Raw genomic sequence first — 25,402 nt, forward strand, 5'->3', positions numbered from 1 at the left:
ATCCTCAGAGGGGATGGCCTTAGCTGCAGGATCAGAAGAAAAGAGGAAACCACTGAGGTTCTAGAGGGATGCTCTCCTCTTGGAGAAGGAGCTGCATGGGGCGCCGTGGGAGGCGGACAGCGTAGCATGTTCCAGAAAGTTCATCTCGGTAGATAGACGTCATGAAGCTAAAAAGAGAAACTAAGTAATGTTGGGTTTCTGTCTTGCTTTGTTGACTGTATAATATAAGCTAGGCAAAAAGTGGAACAGAAAATTGCAAATGAGTCAGTAAGTTGAAGGGAGATGTTACCTAAGGAAGGCTTGGAAGGGTTTTTTTTGGTCACTTCTGTTTGTCCTAGATAGCGCAGGGGAATGGATGGGAACTGCTGCAGAGGGGGCGTGTCAAGAGGTGTCTGAGTCTTCGCCCAGAGCAGCGCTCGATGTCGTTTATGCTGAGGCCTGGCAGAATATGGTCTCCTGAACTTTTCTTTTTCCACCTTGAAAAAACTATTGATCAGCTTTTATCCTGAAGGGTGTACAGGTTCTTATTCTGCACAGCAATGAATGAGGTATTTGAAAGATATAAAAAGTTCTTAAGACTCTTTTTGGTTGGTTGGTTTGTTTGTTTGTTGTTAGGATTTGCAGCTGTAGATGAGTTTGAACAAAAAATGGAGATTGTGGTATTGTATATGAGGAGAGACGTCTGCCCCGTGGGCATATGTTAAGGAAGTGTCTAGGAGCAGTGGGCAGATGGCTAGGCTGGCCATCAGAGCTCAGGTGTTGATTTGGATCTGATATTTTTTTGTAGCCACACAAAATGTGGCTTCCTTTGACTGCCAAATCACCTTTTAAGAGAAACCATACTGTGTAGAGCTCATTGCGTCCTGGCGAAGCCTTGGGCTTTTGGTGTCTGACTTGGGGTGAACCTTGCTAATTGTGTGGGGATGGGTGGATGGCTGAGCAGTCAGAAGTAGGCTCTGCCAGATCTGCTCTGAGATATGTGAAGCGTCAGGCGAACGCTTCATGTCAGGTTTATGTCACTTGTACCCCTGGTCTGTGGCGTATGTACTGGGCATTTGGTGTCTACCAAACACCAGATTTGTTCCCTGGTGAGCAGGTCATCTCTTGCATTAGGGCATAGGACTGCTGCAGTGTGTGTTCTGCTATACCGGCTGCCGTTTGGAAAGCCACGCTGCCAGCCCAAAAGTTCAGCTCGGTTCAGAATGCTAACCAACCTGGACAGGTGAGAAGGGACTCATCCAGTCAAAGCTTTCCTTCAGCCATCAGTGTACAGTTTTGGGAAGTTGTGTTGCTTTCCTCTCCAGATAAAAGCTTGCTGTCTGTCTTTGGTTAGTGTTTTTGTACAGTAAGTAGCACAGAGAATGTGATGAATCGGGCTGTGTTTGGCATGCAAGTTAAAGGCTGTCGTTCATATCTTCATGTGTGATGGATACCAGCCAGTTAAACTTTGGCTGAAAGATGGCAACACCAAAGCATGGTTGCGTCACACACTGCCGTTCTAGGAAAACTTTGCCAGCACCCAGGGAGTAGTGTCTTATAAATCTACTGACCTTCTTGGTAAGTTTGCCTTCTTAGCTAGTGCAAGTGGGAACAATTAAGATGCTCTAAAGCTCTTTTGGAGTTGATACTCATTTCTAGGAGAGCGCCAATAACCCAGGAAGAAGTAAACTCTGTATCTGCTTAATAGTCATCTTGTGCAGTGGTTAGCTTGTTTACTCTTAAACATTTTTCTTTAAAAGAGTCCCTTTTTAAAATGTAACTGTTTTCTGCCTTTCAACATTAAGTGTTCTTCAATGTGATGCAAACAGATGTGATGTATTAACTGTACACAGTGGGTAGTCATCTGTTTAGTTTAACATGTGTGTTATTCATGGCTTTTTTGGGAATGTTCACGAGTAGCTGGTGTCCAGGGCTTTTTATTTGTTGTTGTCTTGGGAATTTGTGGTAATGGCAGCTTCAACTGTGTAGAGAGATGGGTTGGTTGTGGCATACCAGTAAGCCCTCACTTGTAGTCCTGAATCAGACCTGATGAACAGTGTGAAATTTGTTGGGTTTGTTTCCAGTCTGCGCGGAAGGGACAAATAGCGTTATGTGTAGTGGAAAGTTTGAGTTATAGTAAACTTTGCAAAAACACTGTGCGTTTTGGCTTTGTGCTGGCCCCAGGATTTCAAAGCAGGACCTGGCTTGGCAGCTTGTGGCAGAGCACAAAGGCAGGGTGGGCACGAGTCTCTAGTGCTGGTTAAGGAATGTGGCCAGGGGTCAGTGTTAGATGAGCTGACCAGCTGTAGGTGGAATTAAATTGCATTTGAAAGGCAGAGCTGAGCTGGACAGGAAAATCGCTATACCTGCCCCTTTTAAATTCAGTGTTGATCTGAAAAATATGGGTCCTGATATGGTGGGATTAAGCTCGTGCTCATAGGCATGTACAAGGAGGGGAAAATTTGTAGGGAAATTTCTTGTGGATCTTCCTGTCAATATGGGAAATGGTCTTAGGAAAAAACATATCTTTCAGTTATTTTTCAAGTGGAGATCAGCATTTATCAGCTCAGCTCTCCTTGCTGGAAGGAATCTCCTCACAGGGCTAGAGACAAGTAAGTTGATAAATGTAGGAGGGAAGTAGACCATCTCAGATATTTATTTAGACTACTGAAGGTTTATTAAGGCAATGTGTTGAACCCTTGAGAAGTGTGTCTTTCCTTTAGCACTCATGTTATGGCAGCTGTAAATCCTTTATATCTAGGTGGTGGCTGTAGACACGCAGAAGGAAAGGCTAGGGAAGAGTGAAGGTGGAGCTGCTGAATGAAGCTGAAGATGGCTCTTGCTTGTACGTTCTCCTGCAATGATTGGCTTTGCTTTTAACTCTTCTTTTTGTGGGAAAGGCATAGGGAGGTTGCAGTTCAGTCATTATTAGAGTGGTTAATTGCTGTAAATACAAGGAGGATTCCTGGTTTCTTATTTCTTTTTTCTTTTCTTTTTATTTTATTTTTTTTTCCTTTACTCCCTTAGCTTAGTATCGCTACTAAATATGTCGGCATCACACTTCTGGTCTGGTCGGTGGTGCTGTACAGATGAGTTCCTGTGTAAGCTGTGGTTACTCCTTGCCACTGCCCCACTGCAGCGATGGTGCTTCCTGCCCTTACCCTGTAGCACCTCTTGTTTCTGTGGAAGCTTGAGCATCTTTGAAACCTCAGGGAGGGGTAAGAATTGGTCAGAGGGCTCAAAACTTATTTGGGGATTGACTTGTGAGATCGCTGTTTGTCTGCTGAAGAGCAGGAGGCTCCCCAAGCAGGGCAGGCTGAGCAACTGCGGGATTTTGGCTTGTTTTTGAGACCTGCTCCGGGCAGAGGGAATACTGTCAGCAGGGGCAGCCTCTGGAGGTGGCTCTGATCCTGGCTTATATTCTTGTGTAGCACCAGTTGCTGTGGCTGTAAGATACTTGTATATCAATGTCCACAGTGCAGCTTCTGCACCTTGTTGTGCTTTACCTCAGGACTGTGAAGAAATGTCCAAGAAAATCAGCTTTGTTGGAGTTGTAATTTGGCTTTGTAATAGGAATCTTAAAACAAACAAACAAACAAACAAAAAAGCCACAAAAAAACCCCAACAAACAAACGACACCATAATAATAATAAAAAATAGGTTAGTTGCACTAAAATTTTCTTGAAAGACAAAGCATATGCAGGATACGATGAGCGATTTGCTGTGGCTGGTGACTCTGCCTTCGCAGGAGCATGGAGCAATCTGTTTCCCACAGAGACTCTCATAATTAGCACTTGTGCTGCGGCGGGCTGAGCTGCTGTAGTTGTTACAAGCATGCTTTGTACTCTGTGCTTGCTTTTCTGCTGGAGAGCACGCTGGTGCAGAAAGGAAAGATGCTTTTCTTGCCTCTCAATTCCTCCACTTAAATTACCATCGGTAAGCATATGGCAACTTAAGCAGGCTGCCACGGGGTAAATTGGTATGGATTTACTGTGCTGGCTTTTCCGATAATTGTGCCTGTACATGTTCTATCCGTAGAAAGTGTGAAGTAGCTTATATCTGTTTTCACTGACAGTTAATTACCGCTCAGGTGGGATGGGTAAAGCATAGGCACAGATGCTTACAACAGAGTAGCTGATGCTGTAATTCATAATGCTGCGTGCGCCGCGGCGCCTTGCCCGTGCACCCAGTAATCCTGACGGCCTGAATAACTCAGCCTTGAGGCTGGCTGTGAGATGGGAAGCGGGTGACGTAGTGTGTGAGAAAGATCGTAATGTGTTAACGCAGGAGGCTGTTCTTATTGGAAACCAAATGAAAGGTGGCCTTTCTGGTGATTCCAGTTTCAAAGCTTTTGGTTTGTTTGGTTGGTTTTTTTTTTTTCCTCAAAAGATTGGAGGTACTGGGTAAACTGGTAATTTGCATCTAGAGTTTGTAACGCCAACCTGTAGTAGTAGTTCCACAACGGTTACTTAGCGATAGGCCATGCCATGTCTCCTGTGTGTGCCTGTGATATTGTTTGTGGTGTTTTCCAATGAATGAGACCGGAAAAGCTGAAAAGTAACTTAGCCGTGCCACAAAATGTTCAGCCATATGATTTCCCCTCATGGAGTTCAGCTGAAGCGATGGTGGTGTGGCACCTTCTGTATGCCAGTGCTGAACAGGAGAGGCATTTTAGCTGCAGAAAGCTCCAGTGCATCCTGATCTGAAAAACCTCTCTGATTTAATGCAGCATCTCCGTGATAGGCGTTGGGTCAAACTGTACTGTAGCAATCCTCAGCCTTTATGCATTCCGGCAGTAAGGGTTTAATTGAATTTGATTGTCTTGTGTTACTGTGATTATGCTCTCCACTGCACAAATCCTGTTTTCCTGAGCTGCCACTTCTACAGAGAGTACGAAGCGCGTTTAGAGAGATACAGCGAGCGAATATGGACGTGCAAAAGCACAGGAAGCAGCCAGCTGACGCACAAGGAGGCTTGGGAGGAGGAGCAGGAAGTTGCCGAGCTGTAAGTACCGGTGAAGAGGTTGGTGTGGGTCTATCGGTAGGCATTGGGGCAGAAAAGTGGACTTGGGAATGATATGTGACTGAGGTGAGGTAAGGAACTTTTTACCGGCTGTAAGGAGATGTGGGGATTCTGGAGTTGAAAGCAAATTAAGCCCAAATTTGGTGCCATCACTAATGCAGTTGAGTAATATACTTATTTAGTGCTGTATCTTGGTATTATTTGAACCAAAACAGTTCAGCATATGGTACTTGGCATATTTTAAAGCCCCTTGAGTAATGGAAATGTTTTGGGGAGGGGGGGGGGAATAAATCTTGAAGGAGCTAAAGTAAAAATACAGTAAAAAGAGGCTGTTGAAGTGTTTCAGGTCTGCCAGGTCCACAACTGTAATTATTTTTTCCAGATCTGCATTGGAATCAGTTGTACTAAATAAAATTCTTTTGGAGTGAGATCTCAGCGATCTGCTCTACTTGAAACAATAAAGAACAAAGGGAGATCAGCAGGAATCATGACTGTGTTCAGACCAGCAGTGTTCCTCCATGTCCCTGACCTCCCCCTCTAGCATACAGCCCAGGCCCTGAATCCTTGGGTGAGATCCAGCGTGGCCTTTGCCGTAGAAATGAATTTTCTGTAAAGGTGCAAGTCCTTGGCTCAGCCAACATCTATAATTTACTTTGTGATTACCGAATTGTAGAAATTATGCCAAACAAATGGCATGTGTCTGTGTTCTGTGAACTGATGCCTTGGACTTCTGTGATTTTTTTTATTTTTTTATTTTTCCTGGATTTAAACTGGGGAGATTATCACCAGTACTATATCAGAGGTGAAATTTTCTGCTGCTTCTCTTTCATGAAGAATCTACGTTTCTGATTCATTGGCGAAAGAGTTAATAGCCTTAGCCTAAGGAGAAATGCCCCATCATTTGAGGTTAATCACATCCTTAAAGGCAACAAATAAGAAACCGATTTGCTGATAGTCCTGCTTTCTTTGAGGGTTGAAGCTGCTGCCTTCGCTCTTTCCTCCCTGGTGTTCTTGTTTGAGAGGAGGCTGCAGAGGCAGCTCCATAAACTTGGAATCCTGAGTCAAAAAACACCGGTCTAGTGCCACTTACTCTTGGTTGACAATGTTGGGTTGGTTGGCCACTTCTGAAAACATTAAGAAATGTAAATGAAATAGAAATGGAAGATTTCTCAGTAACAGATTTGGCTATAGTCTTTCTAAATGTGGGAAAAAAATGACTCTGTGAAATGAGATTTTGGTCTTGTTTCTTTGAAACAGGATTAAAAGCTTCCCAGGCAGTTTGCTGGCTTCTTTAATACCTGACGCTAGTCTGAATTTAAAAAGTTCATTTAGGCAGTTTGCTAAATGGATAAATTTGTTCATGGCAGTTGTAGAGCAGCAAATATAGCTGAGGATTGTGAGCAATGGATTCCTGAGTCTGGGAAGCTAGAAGGGTTTTGGAAAAATGGAGTGTTTTTTCTTTACTTTTTAGCCAGGAAGCTTTACGCAATATATTTCTTAGTATTCCTATCAGCTAACTGACCTAAACTTTTAGAAAGGAAGTCAGTCAAATACATTTGTAACAGACCTTTCTCTTCTTTGGATGACAAAGTTTGAAGATTGTGACATGGTGAAACACACAAAATATTTTTCTCTGGAAAGACAATTTGATTGTATAAGCCTGCCTCTATCTTTATTGTGTTAGCAGTCTGTTGGGGAAGAAGGAAATGTTCATCAGCATCGTGTAATTGTTGGGAGCAAAAAATTTTAAAGTAACAAGGCCCAGAATAATTATGTGGTCTTGGTGTGTGTATGACATCTAACAGAGGCAGTAATAACCAGCAAGAAAGGGTTCACCATCAATGCTGCTCTTCCAGAATGCTTCATGGTGTTCCTTCTGGGAAGGACAAGTACAATTTGTATTGTCATGCCAATTAACGCTCTGGGGCGGTGCTGGGAGGAGGGCAGGAAAAAGCCCTTGGATGTTTGCATGCTAATGTGGCATCTGCCTCAAACATCGTCCTGGCTGTTCATGTTCCCCGAATTGTGAAATGGGAGGCTACTTTGCATTTTGGCTTTTATTCCCTGAATAATGAAAACTTCTTATGTGCTTGCTCAGCTTGAAGGAGGAGTTCCCCATCTGGTATGAGAAACTGGTACTGGAAATAGTCCACCACAACACTGTATCTTTGGAAAAGTTGGTGGATGCAGCTTGGCTGGAGATTATGACCAAATTTGCAGTGGGAGAAGAGTGTGATTTTGAGGTGAGGTTGTTTTCCATTTTAACCCATGCTTTTGCACAGAGCTAATTTTGGATATCTAAAGGCAGGAGATGGGAAGAGTATGTTAGCCACTTACATTATCAGAAAGATGATGAGAATTTGTTTTCTATAGAATCCCAGTGACAGCACCTGCTTTTGAATGCAAAACGGTTCCATAAGCATGTGGATGACCCATACTGATGGCAAGACCAAAATGACTAATCTATACGTGTGTATGGGGAAATAGAGATATATATCTGTTATGCTGCTTAAAAATGAAACGGTCTGTGTATATATTTAAATATATGTAAACCCACATATTTTAATTAAAAGCAGTTAATAATTATCATGTGCCGTAATCTTTTTACCTAACGTGTTCCCAGAAGGACTAGTAGTCCTAAATTAATGTGTCTTGAAGTCAACTGCTCACACATCTCTAACGATGCTCTAATGATGAGAAAATTCCCTCCAAAACTGGGAATGATGGGGAAAACTCCAACTTGTTAAAAATAAGGGCAGGTTCTAAAACGTTCTCTGTTTGTAATCTATTTAGGACACATTTTTTTTAACTGGGGCTGCTGAGAGCACGCTTGCACCTTGCGTACGCACTCTTTCCTTAGGCTGAGAAAGCAGTGTTGTTAAACACTGGAAAAACTTGTGGCTTGGCAAGTCTCTTTCTTAGCAATTTGTACAGAACTTCCAGGTAGGAGTAGTAAAAGTAATTGTTTCATGAGAGGGATTATGAGCTTCTCTCGGGGAAGATGTCAATTGAGTGTTTTGCCAAATTAGGGTTTGTAGGTCGCCTTAGCTGATTTTTTTCCTTCCTCGTAGTGTTAAAGCTCACTAGTTCACCTGTCTTGCTCAGGTTCGGTTTTCATCAATGTTTCCGTGCAGGTTGGTAAGCAGAAAATGTTGCCTGTGAAAGTTGTGAAAATACATCCCCTGGAGAAAGTTGATGAAGAGGCCTCGGAAAAGAAATCTGATGGAGCCTGTGATTCCCCATCCAGTGACAAGGAGAATTCCAGCCAGGCAGCCCAGGACAACCAGAAGGAAGCTATCCTGAAGGAGGATGACAACAGGAGGGAAAGTATGAGTAAGTAGTAAGAAAGCATGCCAGTAGGTAACACCTGCAAGTGTGTATTTGAATTTTTGAATGTGTTTGGCCTGGGCTGTGAATGGTGGATGTGATGTTTAAACGGTGTTAGGGAACGGAAATCCTGACATCGTCATTGTTAGTGGTGCAGCTTTGGTGGCATCTCTGCTGCTGGCTTTCAACTGTTCTTGCTTGGTTTAAAGCTGAAAATGTGCTGTCATTGTAAGGTGTAGTACCAAAAGCTATGCATGAAACATATAAGCTTCAAAAGTATAACAAGTGTATTTTTTTTAAAAAAGGGGGGGGGACAGCAAAGGTTCATGCAGAATCATAAAGTTCTGTGATGTTCATCCTCAGAACAAACGCCTCTAGTTCTAAAGCCTGTTGTTCTGCACTCAGAGACAAGCTCTAATTCTCTTTCATGTCCCCAGTTGACATAAAAAATAAAAGGGTGGGTTTTTTTATTTTCGTTTATCACCTTTCTAGTTTTCAAATGCTGAGACAAAATTCATGCAGAAAAATGCATATTAATTTTTTTCTAAGGGTTCAAAATAAAATGTTCTTTGAAACGTTGTTCCCCTCTTTCATATCTGTTCCTCTGTGCTGCAGAACTAAACAGTGGATGTCCAAGATTTTTCTTGACTCTCAGAAGCTATTATTTTAGTTTCATGTCCTGTGGAACTTCTTAAAGATGTAAAGATGGAATGATAAGATTCTTTAAAAGAGATTTCAAAAAATATTTTAAAACAAACAAACAAAAAAACCCCAACCCCACAGTATTGCTTTAATCTGGCTAGCTTAATTTTAAAGGCACATAAAAGCAATAAACTGCATTTGTAAATAGCCCCTCCAGCATCTGGGGAAGGTGTGTATAGCCTCCTCTAATACAGAGAAGAGGAAACTCCGAAAACAGCACAGCAAGCTAGTAGCAATGTCAGGAGTGGAAAACGAGTTCTACCAAGCTCTAGTCCTAAACTTAATGATTGTCAGCTGTTTCTGATTGGTACTAGAAAAAGTTATGAGCTGTTCTGATTTCATTGCAGTGCTCTGTATAACCAGGAAAGAAAAAAAAAAAAAAGTTGCAGAAACAATATGGCCTTACACTCATCTGTTGAAACAGCAGTAGTGCTTGGAGAGGAGCTAGTGCGTGCGCTTTTGGGTTTTTTTGAGCAGTAGTTCTCTCGAACTAACTCACAAAAGGCATGGGAAGTACCTTTTACTTTAAAAATGCTCAATGACCAAATCTACAGCAGGTTTTTTGGGCTTGGGTGTTTACTGAAGTCTACCATAATGTTTTGGTCATTGGTATGCAGCTTCCTAACCAGCTGTGTTCAGCTGTGCTCATACTGGTACTGCCCATATCGTGCTCTGTGGTTGGAGGAATACTGCAGGAATGGGGGTTCCTGCGCCTCTTCCAGTCTCTGACTTAGCTGATGATCTGGACCGTGTTTAGTCGCCTCTATAAACTGGTACTGTGCTACCTTTTCTGTAAAAGAGGAACCTCGGCATTTTCAAATCAAAGATGCCAGCAGAGTTATAATGCAATCAGTAAAAGCAGTAAGTGCGCATTCTTTTAACTTGTACATCTCCATGTACATCCTTGTACCTACTCATTTGTTAAAAGGATATTTTATTACTAATGCATTTATATTCTGGGTTGTAATAGAACATAGATTCATAGTAAACTCATTCCTACATCTATATTCTGGAGTTCGTTAAAATAACTGTAGAACATTTGTTACATTTATACAGTGTACTACAGAAGTAATAAAGACTTGCTTTCATTTAGTGGGTTCAGACCCTGGACTGCACCTGCGGGGGGCTGTGTGCAGTATCTGGAGGTGCCTAGCCACACTTAATTTGACTTTTTCTTTGTAATAATTTGCTTACTTGACCACTGGTAACATGGGTTGGGGTCACTACGCAAGAGTGAGCATTTAGAAGCAATAACGGGCTCTGCATAACAGTGTGTGACGTCAGAGCTGTATCTTTCTCTGCGCACACAAGGGGGCAGAGTTAACCTTAGCATTTTTACTAATACTTATGTCAAACTGTAATTTTGTTGGAGGGGAAAAAGGGGCAGAGAAAGAGGGCTTCAGTATCTGGTTAGGAGTCTACTGTGCTTCAGAAGCTAAAAATAAGGCTTTATGCCAGCTTTATTGCATCATATGTGCAGCCGGAAGTGGCTTGTATTTTTAGTTACTTAGGGAGTGAACTCTGGAAAATCTGCAGAAGTGAGAGGAAAGGCTAGTTTTTCCTGAAAATGGATGGTGAACTACTGAAGGCAGGTTCTACACCTTGAGCTGTACTTGGAACTAACACTGTAGTGATAGGATGAGGGGGAATGGCTTTAAACTGGAAGAGGGCAGGTTCAGATTAAACATTAGGAAGAAATTTTTCACTTTGGGGGTGGTGAGGCACTGGACCAGGTTGCCCAGAGAGGTTGTTGAGGCCCCATTCCTGGAGGTGTTCAAGGCCAGGCTGGAGGTGGCCTTGGGCAACCTGGGCTGGTGGGAGGTGTCCCTGCCCATGGCAGGGGGGTTGGGACTTGATCTTCAAGGTCCCTTCCAACCTAAACCATTCTATGATTCTATGACTGCTTCGGAAAATCCAATGTAAGTGGTGAATAGGAGGAGACAACAACATATGGATGCTTTATGAGGTTCCAGTAATGTAGTGAATGTAAGTTTTATTACAGTACAACGCAGCTGCAAATGAAGTATGCGTTTTGTAAAATAACTATAGGAAGGAATGTATAGTGATTTCTTCTTCCCCACCCCCAAGCATCCAGGTGCTGTTTGATGGAATTCAATGTAGTCATCCCTATTTCTAGAATCTAGAAAGTAAATCACAAAAGGAGAGGTCACTCACAGGCCTGCTGCAGGGACAGCGGTGTAACAGCGTCCTTCAAAGTCAGAGCCAGAACTAAGCAACACATTTCTTAAGTATAAAATTGCTATGCGTGGTACAGGCATCCAGCAAAGATAACGTTCAGCCACTTAAAAGATATTGAGGCAGGTCTCTGAAAGCAGGTCTTTTACAGAGCTTGAAATGTCTTGTATGCGACTGCCATTGTGCTTTTGAGCAGAAAAACATAATTCAGTATTTGTGAACTTACCAAGATTTTTTTTAATATGAATGTGGAACCAAAGAAGGCAAAAGCAATGTATCGTCTTGACTTAAGAGAGGGTTAGTCTCCTTTCACACATGCTATCAAGGTTAGGAATTTTAGTTTGATGAGGTTTTTTTTTGTTTTGTTGTTTGGGTTTTTTTTTTTAAGAAAAAATTTTCTAATGAGTGATGCTGTGAGCATTCTACATGGCATTATCTGAACTGTAGCACTACTGTGGGAAGTAGCTGCACATTTATGTATACGGTGCAGTGAGCCCGTAGCATCTGTAATCTGTTCCCTAACCAAGGTGACTGATTTTTGGAACATGGGGGTGGGCAGAACTTGGTTTTATACCATGTAAGCTATAATGCTGCTGAAGCTTAAATGCTATAGGGCTTAAAATGTGGCAATTATATATATATATATATATATTTTTATATATATATAAAGTCTGACTTAGGTCTAGCATCTACTTGTATTCTGTGTATACTTAGTAGATAATTACTCTCATCTATCTCGCTTGCTTTAGTGTTTTCTTTGAGTCATGGCTACAAACATAAAAACATTTGGGGATCACTTTCTTCAGTAAGCTCGGGTTTTGTCTGAAATCATTAACATTTACAACCTGAATATAGAAATAAAAGACTCAACACCAGCTGGCAAGAAGATGTGATGCCTTTGGGCTCTTTCAGTTACATCTCTCTTGAAAATAAAAATACTGGTTGTATAAGTATGTTTAAAATCTCCCCCTAAACTAGCCTGTACACATAGGGCTCATAATTGTAAAATGCTTAATGTTCACCAAAGTGAAATGATTTTGAAAGTTACTTTAATTTAGAGTCATTAATTCCTGCAGTAGAATTTTTTCAAATGGGGCATGGCAGAGACAGCTAGGGCTCTTGGCAGGAGCTCCCTAAGCAGGTTACTGGTTAGGTTATGAAATCTGTCTCCCCGTCATGAATTTTATAGATAATCTGTCCCTTTGCTTAGGTAGTTGCAGCTTACTGTCTGTAGGGAGGTGGTTTTAAATACTGCAAGTGGTCCTTGATACTCCTTGAACATAGGTGTTGCCTCATACTTCAGAACTGTTTAGGGACTCTGTTCCCAGCCAGCGTCTTCAGGATATTTCTAAAACCCGATTTGGGATTTTTTTCCTGATGTTCCCATTTAACCAAGCATTGTGTAGAGGGTGGGTGCCCAGTCCAGCAATGGTGTGGTCTTTAACCTTTTTTTTTTTTTTTTTTTTTTTTTTGACTCTAATACTAAGATGCTTAATGTCTTACCTTGCTTTATCAGATGATCGGGCACGTAGGTCTCCTCGGAAGCTTCCCACTTCTTTGAAGAAGGAAGAAAGGAAGTGGGTTCCACCTAAATTCCTGCCACATAAATATGATGTCAAGCTGAAAAATGAAGATAAGGTGAGTTGTCTACTTGAATCCTTTCTCTTATAACATGAAATATGCAAGTTCAATTAAATAATCGCTATGGGTATGTCTGTACAGCACGATGTAGTACTTTCTGCCGGAGTGGTGGTATTGGAAGCAGGATGGTTGTAGTTGTCTGTGACTCTGACTAGCCTGGCTGTTTCTATATATAACTGGGTTTTGTGCATGGGGACACCTGACAGTTCACTGGGACCACACACTGAGTCACAGTGCTACAGTAGCTTTAGAGTGGTAGCTGTTAACGGGCTAATCTCGGGCAGTTAATGAAACTCGGTCAGTGGTGGACTAGTGAAATCATGAGTGGCAGTTGCTGCTCTTGTTCTAAGTGAGCTTCTCTGAAGAGTCGTAGGTAGCTGCGCTTCAGGAAGCTCTGTGTAGCCGCAGCACTGCTGCATGCTTTTTGTCATCTGTTGCTAATTTGATAAGAGAGGCAGTGCTGACCTCAATGTAATGAGTACCACTTGCAGAGTTACTCCTCTGGTCTCAGGGAAAAAAAAATCAAAACAAAATAAACATTAATATGTAAAAGCTTTTAAGTTAGTAGCAAGCACAAGCTGGAGGAAAGTCAGAGAGAAAGCAGGGGGCTTTGGCAAGAAATATGCAACATAAACTAACGCTTTTTACTTTTTGGGTAACTGAATCTTCTTACCAGTCTGTATTGTGTATCTCAGTTCTGCAAGTTCTGTTTGGTTTGTTTTGAGTCTTTGCAAGACCGCTTCGAAACAGCAAAGAGTTTGTGGACATGAAGCAGTACGATGGTCCTTGCTCCTTTTAGCCATATGGTATGTATTTATAATGTGATTAGAAGTTAAATGTTAACAGTCTGTCTGTTTTTTATCTCCAAGATCATCAGCAACGTACCAGCAGATAGCTTAGTCCGTACAGAGCGTCCTCCCAACAAGGAGATCCTGAGGTACTTCATCCGTCATAACGCCCTACGGGCCGGCACATGTGAGAACGCCCCATGGGTAGTGGAGGATGAGTTAGTGAAGAAATACTCTCTCCCTAGTAAATTTAGTGACTTCTTGCTTGACCCACATAAGGTAAGAATTCCTAAAAGTGCCTCCTTTGCTTTCTCAGCCATTCCTGACCCTTAACCGGTCTTGAAAGAGACTTCAGTGTGCCAGCTGGGTTTTGGTGGTTTTGGTGCTCCCAAGCTTACATCAGCTTAGAGAGATGCAGAGCAGGAAGGCCCACTCTTTTGAAGACTGACCTTTTGTGAGATGCCACAGCTCGAATGTCTGAAACAGTGGTCTGCTTTGAAAATTTGAGGTCTAACTGCCTTTTCTTGATTTATTTATTTTTTTTTCCAATAGTTTGCATTACTTGTAGACAAGTTAAGATGTGATTTCCTGGTGTAAGACAAGTGGAAGAGCTATAGTCCTTATCTGGTAATGTCAGTTATTGGGCCTTTTTCATGGTTACAGTGCAAGAGCTGGATGGTTTGATTTCATGTTCTTGTATGGTGCTGGGTTGAATGATGGCAGACACCACAAATTTTGTACTGAATACTCCTAAGTAGCAGGGATGTTTGTTTTTTTTTTTCCCCAGCCCTTTGTAATGACCAGCCAAATATACTGTTAACTGAGTAAATGCCATATAATGAAATCTGCTGTTTTAAAAGCCATCTTTGGCTGTAGAACGCACTGTTTTGTTCATTTATTAAACTCATTTTTTCGTGGACTCGGTCTTTGTCAAGTGGTGTTCTGAAACTAGAAGGGAAATATTTTCTATATCCCTTTTTCCTTGTCAGGAGGAGAACACCCTTTTCTAGCAAGCTTCTATGGATGCTCGTAAATTTGCTTCAAGGAAAAAAATAAATTCTGCATATTTGAGCTGTGTTTACCCTTGCTGTAGTATTTGGGGTCACTGCCTTAACAGAATTAAAAGTATTTGCTGGTGGTGTACAGATTCTTTTATTCAGTGCACTGAGAAAAAATATGCAACTAACATCTTCGGTTTGACTTACAGAAGTCTTTAGCTTTATGTTTAGGGGTGGCACTTTCCATAGCGTGTTGCCAACTTGACATAGAGATTGAATTTATGTCAAGTTTTTAAATTTTGAGAGGTGGCTGGAGAAATTATTAGTCCAGAATTAGTATTCTGACAAAATAACTTTGTATAAGTGACAGTTGGATATACAGTGTAAGTTGTAGATCTAATATTTGTGAATTTGTAGTTACCATGATTCATATCAATGCTGGATGCTTTCGGCTTAGGTAATCCTCTTCAGCAAAGATTTCAACACAGAATTTTTGTAGAATGAAGTTATGCAGACGCTGGATTTGGTGATTGTGCAATCTTCAGTAAAAAATTCTCTAATGGGCTAATGAGGGCTCTTAAACTAAAGCCTTCAAGAATGAGTATCTGTGAGTCAGGAAATCTGAATATTCTGGTGGCAGTCTTAACCTGATCACATACGTGTATGTCTGTTCTTAAATAAATGCTTCTTAGATGCGTGCACCTGTGCTTACCACTGTGGAATTTTTTATTGCCAAGGAATCTCAAGTTTTCCGCCCCTGTTTTCTGGTAATTCTAGCTGTAATCTAAAGGTTAGATCCTTGTATTTTATTTTTCACTACTTGAAATATATTAGTATTCTGGTTGCATCCTGAAACTGAATTTGAGATGCTGACACAGTCCTGAAAGCCATCTCTTTTGGGCTCTGGGTTAAACTGTTCTGTGCTAAAAGTATGCTGTCAGGTAGGCTATTTCGGTGGCTTAAAAACAGTCAGCTACTCAATCACATTACTTCAGAATTCAATCCTGTCTCACCTTCATTCCAGACGTTTTCAGGCAGTTCAGAAGGCAGTCTCTGAACTCCTGTCACCCATCACGTCTGTGCGCCTCCAGTTTTCCGCTGGGTGGTGAGCTAGGCGGGGTGCAGGACTGAACCCTACATGACTCACTAAGAAATCTCTGAGCAGAGGAATAGTTTTTGAAATTAATGTCAGCATTTTCCAGGCAAACCCCTTCCCCACAGCCTTTTGAGAAGAAACAAAGTGGGTTTATGTAATGTAGTAGGAAACTTTTAAAATTCTTTGTAGTGTTTCAGTTTATGAAGTTAAATGTGAACTTTCTGGAATGAGCTAATGACCAACGTAGTGACTCCGATGCAGAGTATTGAAAGCTATTGCAGAAGCCTGTTACCCATAACATATTGAGTACTCCTTGTTAATTGGAAAAATACATTAAAAATAGGCAAAAATAATTGACAGAAAAGGATCTAGATAACCTTTATTTACCTTTATAATATCATTCTTTATTTTTAGTATATGACTCTCAACCCCTCAACCAAGAGGAAGAGCTCTCGATCACCTGACAGAAAGCCTTCTAAGAAATCCAAAGCTGATGGATCATCCCTGGGCCATCCACTGAGCCCTACTCTGTGGTGCCATGTGCATTTGGAGAAATCTATTATTGACTCTCCACTGAAGGTGAAAAACTCTAAGAATTCAAAATGTCCTAAAGAGGAGCTGGAAGAGGTGATGAAAATTGTGTCACCTGCTAAACTTGGTTCTAACTTCCACATTCCAAAGAGGAGCCAACTGGGGAAGGGCAGCAACAAATCCTTGGACAAAAAGCAAAGAGGTAAAAGGGTTCTGAACGGACAGAAGTCATCAGGGAAATCAAAGTCTCCTGGGAAAGGCTTGAAGACCCCTAAGATGAAAATGAAACAAATGACACTACTGGACATGGCTAAAGGTACCACTAAGGTGTCTAGGGCTCCCAGGAATTCCGGAGGCACCCCTAGGTCTTCCAGCAAACCCCAGAAACATCTGCCTCCTGCAGCACTCCACCTCATTGCCTATTACAAAGAAAACAAAGACCGGGAAGACAAAAAAAGTGCTCTTTCCTGCATCATCTCCAAAACAGCTAGGTTACTCTCAAATGAGGATCGTGCCCGTCTCCCCGAGGATTTGCGGGGGTTAGTACAGAAACGCTATGAGCTTCTAGAGCACAGGAAGAAATGGGCCACCATGACGGAGGAGCAGCGAAAGGAGTACATGAAGAAGAAAAGGGAGAAGCTGAAAGAGAAACTGAAGGAGAGAGCAAAGGAGCGGAAGGAGAAGGAGATGAAGGAAAAACTGGAAAAACAGAAAAGATATGAGGACCAAGATCTCAAAGGGAAGACCTTGCCTACTTTTAAACTGGTTGATACTCCAGAAGGACTTCCTAATACGCTCTTTGGGGACGTCGCCATGGTGGTGGAGTTCCTGAGCTGTTACTCAGGGTTATTGATGCCAGATGGTCAATATCCCATTACGGCAGTTTCTCTGATGGAAGCACTTTGCGCAGAAAAGGGAGGCTTCCTTTATTTGAACCGAGTACTGGTCATTCTCTTGCAGACCTTGCTGCAGGACGAAATTGCTGAAGATTATGCTGAGCTGGGAATGAAGCTTTCTGAAATACCACTTACTTTGCATTCTGCTTCCGAGTTGGTTCGCCTATGCCTACGCAAGTCAGACGTGCAAGAGGAAAGTGAGGTCTCGGATAATGTAGATGAAAGCAAGGATTCGGCAGCTTTTGAGGATAATGAAGTACAGGATGAGTTTTTGGAGAAACTGGAGACATCGGAGTTCTTTGAGTTGACTCCTGAAGAGAAACTGCGGATACTTGGAGCACTGTGCCACCGGATTCTAATGACGTACTCGGTGCAGGATCATGTGGAGGCCAAGCAGCAGACGTCAGCTGAGCTGTGGAAGGAGCGCCTAGCTATCCTGAAGGAAGAAAATGACAAGAAGAGGGCAGAAAAAAAGAAGCGAAAAGAAATGGTGGCCAAGAACAAAGAGAACGGGAAAGATGAGAATATGATGGGAAGAAATGAAAAGAAAAAAAACGAGATTATGAAAATAGAGCACCGGGTAGAAATAGAAGCTGATGATATGATCAGTGCTGTGAAGAGCAGGCGCCTTCTTGCCATCCAAGCCAAAAAAGAGAGGGAACAACAAGAAATACAAATGAGAGGTAAGAAAAATACCAGGAGAGTAGAGCGTTTCTGTGTTGTGGAGTAGAGAGGAATAATTTAATGGCAAAATTGGCAGCCTATTTTCAAAAGCATTAGCTGGTTTTAGCAGCTTCTCCGGTGAGTAAATCCCCTATGTTTCCTATGGCAGCTCAAAATCTGGAATGTTAAGAAAAAACAATAACTGCCTCTAGTTTTTCATCTGTGGGTGTCTTTTGTACAGTACTCTTCTAATTCTGTCAGGCCTAGAAAGGTTGGAGAACAGCAAATCTGTTTTGGGGGCAGAAAACAAAACAAAAAAATATTTGTCTATCTCCAAACATCTTCTGACTCTTAGGTACAGAGGAGATATTTCCTGCCTAAAAGGTATTTCCTACAGCTGCTGCTGGCCTTGCTGTCGCGCACGTTGTCAGGTTGATGCTAGCAGCTCATCTCCCAGATAAGGACTTAGACAGTAAATTTCAGTTTACAGTTTCTCACTTTAAAGAATTAGTTATGGAGCTGTATAAATATAAACTGGCCACTCAAACCTCTATAAATCATGAGTTGCAATACCACACTTCTGTGTGGTGTATGCTTCTGTGTAAGTAGTGCTTTTTGCTGAGGAGTATGGAATATGAAGAGCAAAATACTTTGGAATTGCACTTCAAGGATTCTTTTTGGTTGGAAGTGTGGGTACTGGGCAGATGGAAGTGGATGGCATAGCTCATCTAGGTTGTTACTTCCCTTCTGAAATAGTTGAGGGACAGGCATCTGGCAGGGAGCCTGGCTTATGTGCCTTAGTTGGAATCTGGGAACATCTGTTCTAGAAGACCCAGAATAGGTAAATAACATGGAATACCCTTTCTTCTGAGGAAGTAGACTGGATACAACCGTGCCTCACATTGACAGTAAATAGACCTTCCAGATCTTCTGTTAAGAACTGTGAGTCTTAGAAGTATCAACGAACTGCTGAAGATCTGGAGTGCTGTCCTGCTGCTCCAGAAAAAACAAAATACTCAGTATCTAAGGTGCCGTAGCTGAATGGCCTCTTGGCCCCAGTTCTTGTGTTCCAGTTGTTGGACAGCAAGTTCAAGTTTGTGATAAGATTTTACTGCAAATTTAAATACAGTTTGAACGCTACTCCTCGGGATGCTTCTTGTTGTTCTCACTTGATAGTTTGTAATAGTTATATATGAAGAAAAGCAATATTCTATTGGTGGAGATAAGAATCATTTGGCTTGCGTGCTAAGGAAGTTTAATTCATTATTTTGAACTCCACAAGGAAAACGTAGCACTCTGGCAGGGAAGGAAGGATTAAGCCTTTCATTAAGGTTTGAATTGCTTCCTTTCCACATAACAAACTCCAACATTTCAGGCATCCAGTGTTGCTTTTACCTGTTAAGTAGTTGCTACCAGGCATAAAGGTACCCTCAAAGTACCAAAGATCTTGGCTAATGTTGATGGTGCGGTAGTTAGGGCTGCAGGGTTAGCAGCTCGGAGCTAATTTGTTCAGGGCTTCAGACTTGGGGCTGGTGTGGTTTCAGTATGTGAAAAATAGTTCTGTATGACCACAATGAGAACTGCACCAGTGTGCTTCTACCATCACGTAGGCTTTCTGTGGGCTTTTTCAGCGTACTGGCTTTCACACCACTTCAGTTGCATTTGCTTTTAATAATGTTAGTATCTCTGGGGGAAGTAAAAGAGTAGTTGCTGACAAAACACCTATTGTGCAGTGGTTCAGTATTCATATATATGAACCACTGCACGATAGGTGTTTTGTCAGCAACTGCTCTTTCACATATCTATAGACATATATCTCACAGTCAGAGGTTTCTTTTTCACCACTCTGGTAACATCTATAACACTGAGAGCAGTAACCTCCTTGCAGTTAAACCTATCAAGACTGTGGCCAGTGCTACCTAACTGGTCTCGGCTCAAAAAAGAACCCAGTGTAAGAAAGCATAAATGTCTTTTCGTTCTGTATTGACTTCAAAAGAAGTCAATACAGAACTTCCTGTTGAGATAACATGATTAATATCTGTATTTTCTTGATAGTAAAAGTCAAGTCACTTCCATTTCCATGTTACTGCAGCACTTACTAATTGTTCTTGCCTTATCGCTCCATGAAGCAATAGTTCCCATGCAGTCTGTTGGAAGAGAATGAAGAGCTGGAAGCTTATACAGCTAACGAGCCCTGCTAGAGAGGAAAGTACCGAGACTAGCTTGCCATCACAATTGAAAATGAGATGTGGGGAGGAACCCTTTAGTTTGGCGTCTTTTGTTCTCATTTTATTTGAACAGTTTTGGCATGAGTAAATTTAAGTTTCTGTTCTTCCCTTGCCTCTTCCTTATTCTGGCACTTGATGCTACCTGCTGCAACTGGTCCGTACAGTTGGATAGAAAAAATATCTGTCTCGGGAGTGCCCACGATATCCCATGTTGTAAGCATTGAAGAGTTTGCTGGCAGTGTTTTGGTTGGAGCCTTGGCTCTTGAGTGGAGGGTACTGAGGAGGAGGAGGGAAGCGTACCTTGTGCTAGCATCACAGAATCATAGGTTTAGGTTGGAAGGGACCTTAAAGATCATCTAGTTCCAACCCCCCTGCCTTGGCCAGGGACACCTCCCCCCAGCCCAGGTTGCTCCAAGCCCCGTCCAACCTGGCCTTGAACACCTCCAGGGATGGGGCAGCCACAGCTTCTCTGGGCAACCTGCGCCAGTGTCTTACCACCCTCAGAGTGAAAAATTTCTTCCTGATATCTAATCTAAATCTTCCCTCTTCCAGTTTGAATCCATTACCCCTCATCCTATCAGTACATGCCCTTGTAAAAAGTCCCTCTCCAGCTGTCTTGTAGGCCCTCTTGTTGTAGCTTGGGGCTCAAACCAGGGCACCCCTTCAGATACCGGAAGAGGCTATAAGGTCTCCCTGGAGCCTTCTCTTGTTCAGGCGGAACAGCCCCAACTCTCTCAGCCTGTCCTCATAGCAGAGGTGCTCCTCTCCTATGGAGAGGTGACAGCAGCAAGAGGTGTTCCTCACCTATAGGAGCAGCAAGTCTTGAGAAGGTGCCAAGGAGAGAAATCCTGGGGGAATCACATCATCTCTGTCTTCTTCTAGTGGAAGGTGAGAGTAGTACTTCCTGTAGTATTGGGTCTCCTGATGTGGTTTGTGTGACTCGTTTAGGTGACGTGAGGCTTTTGGTACTGTGAGAGTGGCTGTTGTGATTTCAGTACTTTGATATAGGGAGACGTCATAAGGTTTAGGGAGGAGTTGATATTTACAGACATACGGGTTGTGCGGCTGCTTGTGTCTGGCAGGTAGAGATTAACAGGGCAATTTTGCCGTGCTGCAATTACTGTAACTTGGTATATTGTTGATATATTATTGTATAAAAGCTGATATATTGAGTTGGTGTAACAAATGCAAGAGTATGTTTTTCAGCATGCCTCCTCTAGTCAGTCAGGATTGATTACTTTGGCAGGACTTCAGAGACTTACCAGGTATTAACTAATCAACTGTTATCAAACCTATCTCGATACAGAAAATGGCTGCAAGAGAAAGAGTAGGTAGTAGCCTTGGGAAAAGTCCTCGCAAGAAGTTAGCTTTCTCCCTGGGACAGCAGCCAGCGTATAATCCCTATATGCTCGCTTTTACCTGCCTCACTCCACCTCACCCCTTCCATATGATCTCATTCCATCAAACCCTCCTTTGTGACGCAAAGATAAGTATTCATTTCTTCATCCTTTTTATTTTTCTTCCTCAAGTTTTCTCAGGACACAGAAAAATGTTGCCCATAGCTTTTTGTGGGGGATGTGGAGGGGTGATGTTTTTGTTAGACTGAGATCAGGCTCCAAAGAGCCAGTGGGACTCAATTTGACGTTTTGTTGCTTTTTGTTCAGGCAGTTCTTGGTGAAAGTACACGAATTCTTCAGAGGTGGGCAAAAGTATAGGGAGACTCTTGAACCGTCATGAGAAGCATAAATCCTGTTGACCTTGATGTTTTGTCTCTTGGCAGAAGCTGCCTTTCTTCTTGCTCCTTACCTAGAGATGTGAAGTGACATGTTTTGTTCTGTAAGTCTCTCGCCGAGGAGCCTGTGATGCCAGGATTTAGGCCACTTCATATTTTTCTTTCCCCTCTTTTTTTTGTTAACAGCCACAGACACTGAGAGCTACTGAAATGCCAATACTTCTGTCATGAGTGGGAAACCTGAGGATTCTGTTCTAACGCTCTTCCACATCATAACGTATACGGGAAAGCATGAGGTGTTAGGGAGATATGAGTTGGTCTCTGTTGTGAGACAGTTGTTCCTGGAAGAGGCCTGTTGTGCCAGATCTGTTTTTTGGTAGGTGAGGTTGTGGGGAGAGCATTCCCCGTAGCTGCAGCTGTGGAAATGCAGGTGTCTGATAGCCACGCCAACCTCTGTGGTGTCACAGCTGGACCACTCCAAGCACTTGAGCTGGCCAGAGCAGAAGTCCTTGTCGTATATTGTGCTGTTGTTAAAGATCTTTGACCCTTTTGTTATATGGGATTGCACAGCAATGGATGCCACTTTGTTGATCTAGAAAGAGGAATAATAATGAGGACTAATTTCTCCTGGTTTTATCCAGACTTTCTTCTTTCCCCAGCACAGTTCATTCTTATGCCTTGACTTCTTAATATTTCTTGAGTTTTTTCTATAATGGTGCATGGAAATTAAGATGAAGGGTGGATGGCTGTGCTAAAAGAATGTTAATCAAAGTCACCAATTATTTATTATTTTTTTTTTTACCCCCATGGTGTATTAAAATAAAATACAATATTGATGTCTGGATACAATAAAAGAAATCTAATACTTCTCTGTGCTAATTCCCACAGTGAGGATGGAGAAAGAAGCAGAGGAAGAAAGAATCCGGAAGCATAAAGCTGCAGCTGAGAAGACTTTCCAAGATGGAATTGCCAAAGCGAAGCTGGTGATGCGCAGGACCCCAGTTGGTACCGATCGTAATCATAACAGGTAGGAAAGGAAATGATCCTCACCTGCCAACTCTCCCCTCTGAGAGGAGCTTTATCAGATAGCGGCCCCCAAGAAGTGATTGATCAGAGGGTGCTGAGAGGGCTCCCTGTGTATTGAAATGTGGAGGAGAGTAGAAGTGAGTTGTTTGTGCATGTAGACTGTAATGGCCTTCTCTGGTTTAGGTGGCCAGCTTTTTGAGGCCTTCCTGTGGAGGTCAGGATCCAGTAACCAGTGGAGCTTCCAGTGCTTGCATTACTGCTCAAGAACCTAGTTACCATCTTTGTCTTTTTTTTTTTTTTCATGTTTGTTGCACAGGAACACTCTTAGAATGGATTCTTAGAAAAGCTTTCCATGTTTCTCAACTGTGCTAATATAAAGATATACATGCATCCAGTTTTTATTGAGGCAAGCACACAGATGCTTTTCCACTCTATGCAAATAAAGGCAGATGTGTGTAAATAGCCAGAAGAGGAGACGGGTACCTGTTAACATGTATGTTTCCTACAGATACTGGCTGTTTTCTGATGAGGTTCCTGGCTTGTTCATTGAGAAAGGCTGGGTACATGACAGTATAGACTACAGATTCATCCTTCCCCATCAGAAAAGAGAAGATTTTAAGAAGGACTACAGCCCCGGAGGTACGATCATGCTTGCTTCTCTGTGGGTATTTCCTTTGTTGCTCTCTGACTGTTAGAATGGATTTGTGAATGTGAGGGACTGTCTACTCGGAGTGTTTTCCTGGGGATACTCTGATTTAAGCTGCCTTTAAACTCTAGAAGCCTGCACGCAGGAGAGTCTGCTCATGATGATCTCCCTCCTGCTGCGGCAGGTCTCAAGACTGCCTGCAATGTACCACATAAAAACTGTGGGATACAATCGCCTCTCTCTTAAAAGCAGTGAGGTTGATGTCAATTGTGGACTAATCCCTCTGCTTTACTCTGACCCTGCTGAGTTGCAGTGCGTCAGACTTCGTGGACAAGGAGTCAGTTGTGTGCTGCAGAGAGTGAGGGTATCCATCCCAACGTGAATGCTCCACTGGCTGCAAGACTCCACGTTAAAACAACGTGTGAAACAACAGCAGGACAGTCTTCTAGAAACCTATAGCTTTGCTGATTGAGGCCGTTTTTGCAAACAGTCCCCTTGCACATGTCCTCTCAGCCTGCTGTTCACCTTGTACTGAACGTGCAGGTGAGGTGCAACATCTAGCTGAAGTTCTAGTGCTTCTTCTGTAATTTTGCCTGGCTGACTTGGAGCTGGGGTGGTGGAGCCTTGCAGGCAGAACTCGGACATGCACGAAAGTCAATCTGTGGGGAGGGAAACTTAGCAATTCTATGTGGAAATAGTTCTTGGTACAGAAGAGCGTGCTATAATCACTCCTGTTGCAGTTTCAGTCCTGATCATTTCTTGCTTTTGAAGCATCATAGGCTGACATCGAGCCCATCCACAGCAATACCGTATGCGAGAGGCTATATAGAGTTAAATCGGAGAGTGGCATTTTGTCTTAGACAATGGGCAGGGTAGACAGCTGTAGAAGAATGGAACAGGGCAAACCTACAGTGAGATACTTCACCCAGCATGTAACTTTCCAGCCACCTGCGGCTTGGTGGCTTGTTGAGCTGGAGGTGGGATCATTCGGTTGCCCTCAATGGCTGTATTTTCTTATGTGAACTTTTTCAAATACTGACCAGCCGTGTTCCTGTACACCAGCTTGCTTCCAGCTGTACTAAGGTCTCAACTGCTGCCTGTGTATTTACCCAGCTAGTGTGCAAGATTTTGGCACATTCCTTTTGAAACTTAACAAGCAAAGGCTTAAATAAGCAAAGGTTTAAATTCACGTCAGACTGTTGTCTAAAATGCTCAGAAATGCAAATACATCCTGTTTATAACTCATTCAGTTCTAGAAGTACTTTGTCAGTATATAGCCAAAAAGTGACAGTAGTTTTATGTATTCGAAGTAGTAGGAATGCTTTTCTTAATTTTATGTATGTGCAGTAATCTGATTACTGATGCAGTAATCTTTTAAAAATCTGTTATCTTTTTTTGTATTTCTATAAACGCATATACTGCGAGCTTTAGCAAACTAAAGCTGGATTCGTTTTCCCTGACAAATGTATTGCTGGCCTAGATGCTGGATGTAAACACTTAACTGGAGACGGGTTAGTTTTTGCAAAATAAAAATGCTCGCTGTGGAGGAAGATGAATGAGAATACACTTGAGCTTGTGCTTTTCTTTCACAGACAAGCGGAAGAGCGCAGCCGCCGATGGCAGAATGAGCAAGCTTCCCCGATCCGTGCCTGCTGCGGACCTTCCTGCAGAGACCACGGTGCCCAAGCAGGGACAGAACTTATGGTAACGCATGCTTTTATAGCTGCAAAGTACTCAAAGCAGAGAGGTCAAGGAAACTAGAAGGATTTCTTTTGATAGACCCTACTATATACCTATTACTCTTTCAGCGCTTAACAGTTGAATTAGTTGAGCAGCTCTCTGGGCCTCTGTTACTGACGTTATTACTAGTAGTGAATGGCTAACAGGGCAGCCAGTCCAGGAGCCAGTGGAACCATTATAATCAACCTAAT

General features: G+C 42.4%; 1 protein-coding gene across 2 annotated transcripts in view; it reads left to right on the plus strand.

Moving 5' to 3' along the window:
- Window positions 1-25,402, plus strand: part of BAZ1B (bromodomain adjacent to zinc finger domain 1B) — a 51,871-nt gene that overhangs the window by 1,853 nt on the left and 24,616 nt on the right. For both annotated transcript variants that reach the window (XM_082492850.1, XM_082492851.1), the window contains exons 2-10: window positions 4,867-4,983; window positions 7,100-7,244; window positions 8,136-8,334; window positions 12,743-12,864; window positions 13,737-13,934; window positions 16,164-17,859; window positions 22,688-22,826; window positions 23,334-23,464; window positions 25,064-25,175. In XM_082492850.1, coding sequence (XP_082348976.1) covers window positions 4,867-4,983; window positions 7,100-7,244; window positions 8,136-8,334; window positions 12,743-12,864; window positions 13,737-13,934; window positions 16,164-17,859; window positions 22,688-22,826; window positions 23,334-23,464; window positions 25,064-25,175 — 2,859 coding nt within the window. The remainder of the gene's footprint in view (window positions 1-4,866; window positions 4,984-7,099; window positions 7,245-8,135; window positions 8,335-12,742; window positions 12,865-13,736; window positions 13,935-16,163; window positions 17,860-22,687; window positions 22,827-23,333; window positions 23,465-25,063; window positions 25,176-25,402) is intronic.

Source organism: Vanellus vanellus (genome assembly GCF_965231255.1).
Source record: "Vanellus vanellus genome assembly, chromosome: 19".
In the NCBI taxonomy this organism is placed as follows: Eukaryota; Metazoa; Chordata; class Aves; order Charadriiformes; family Charadriidae; genus Vanellus; species Vanellus vanellus.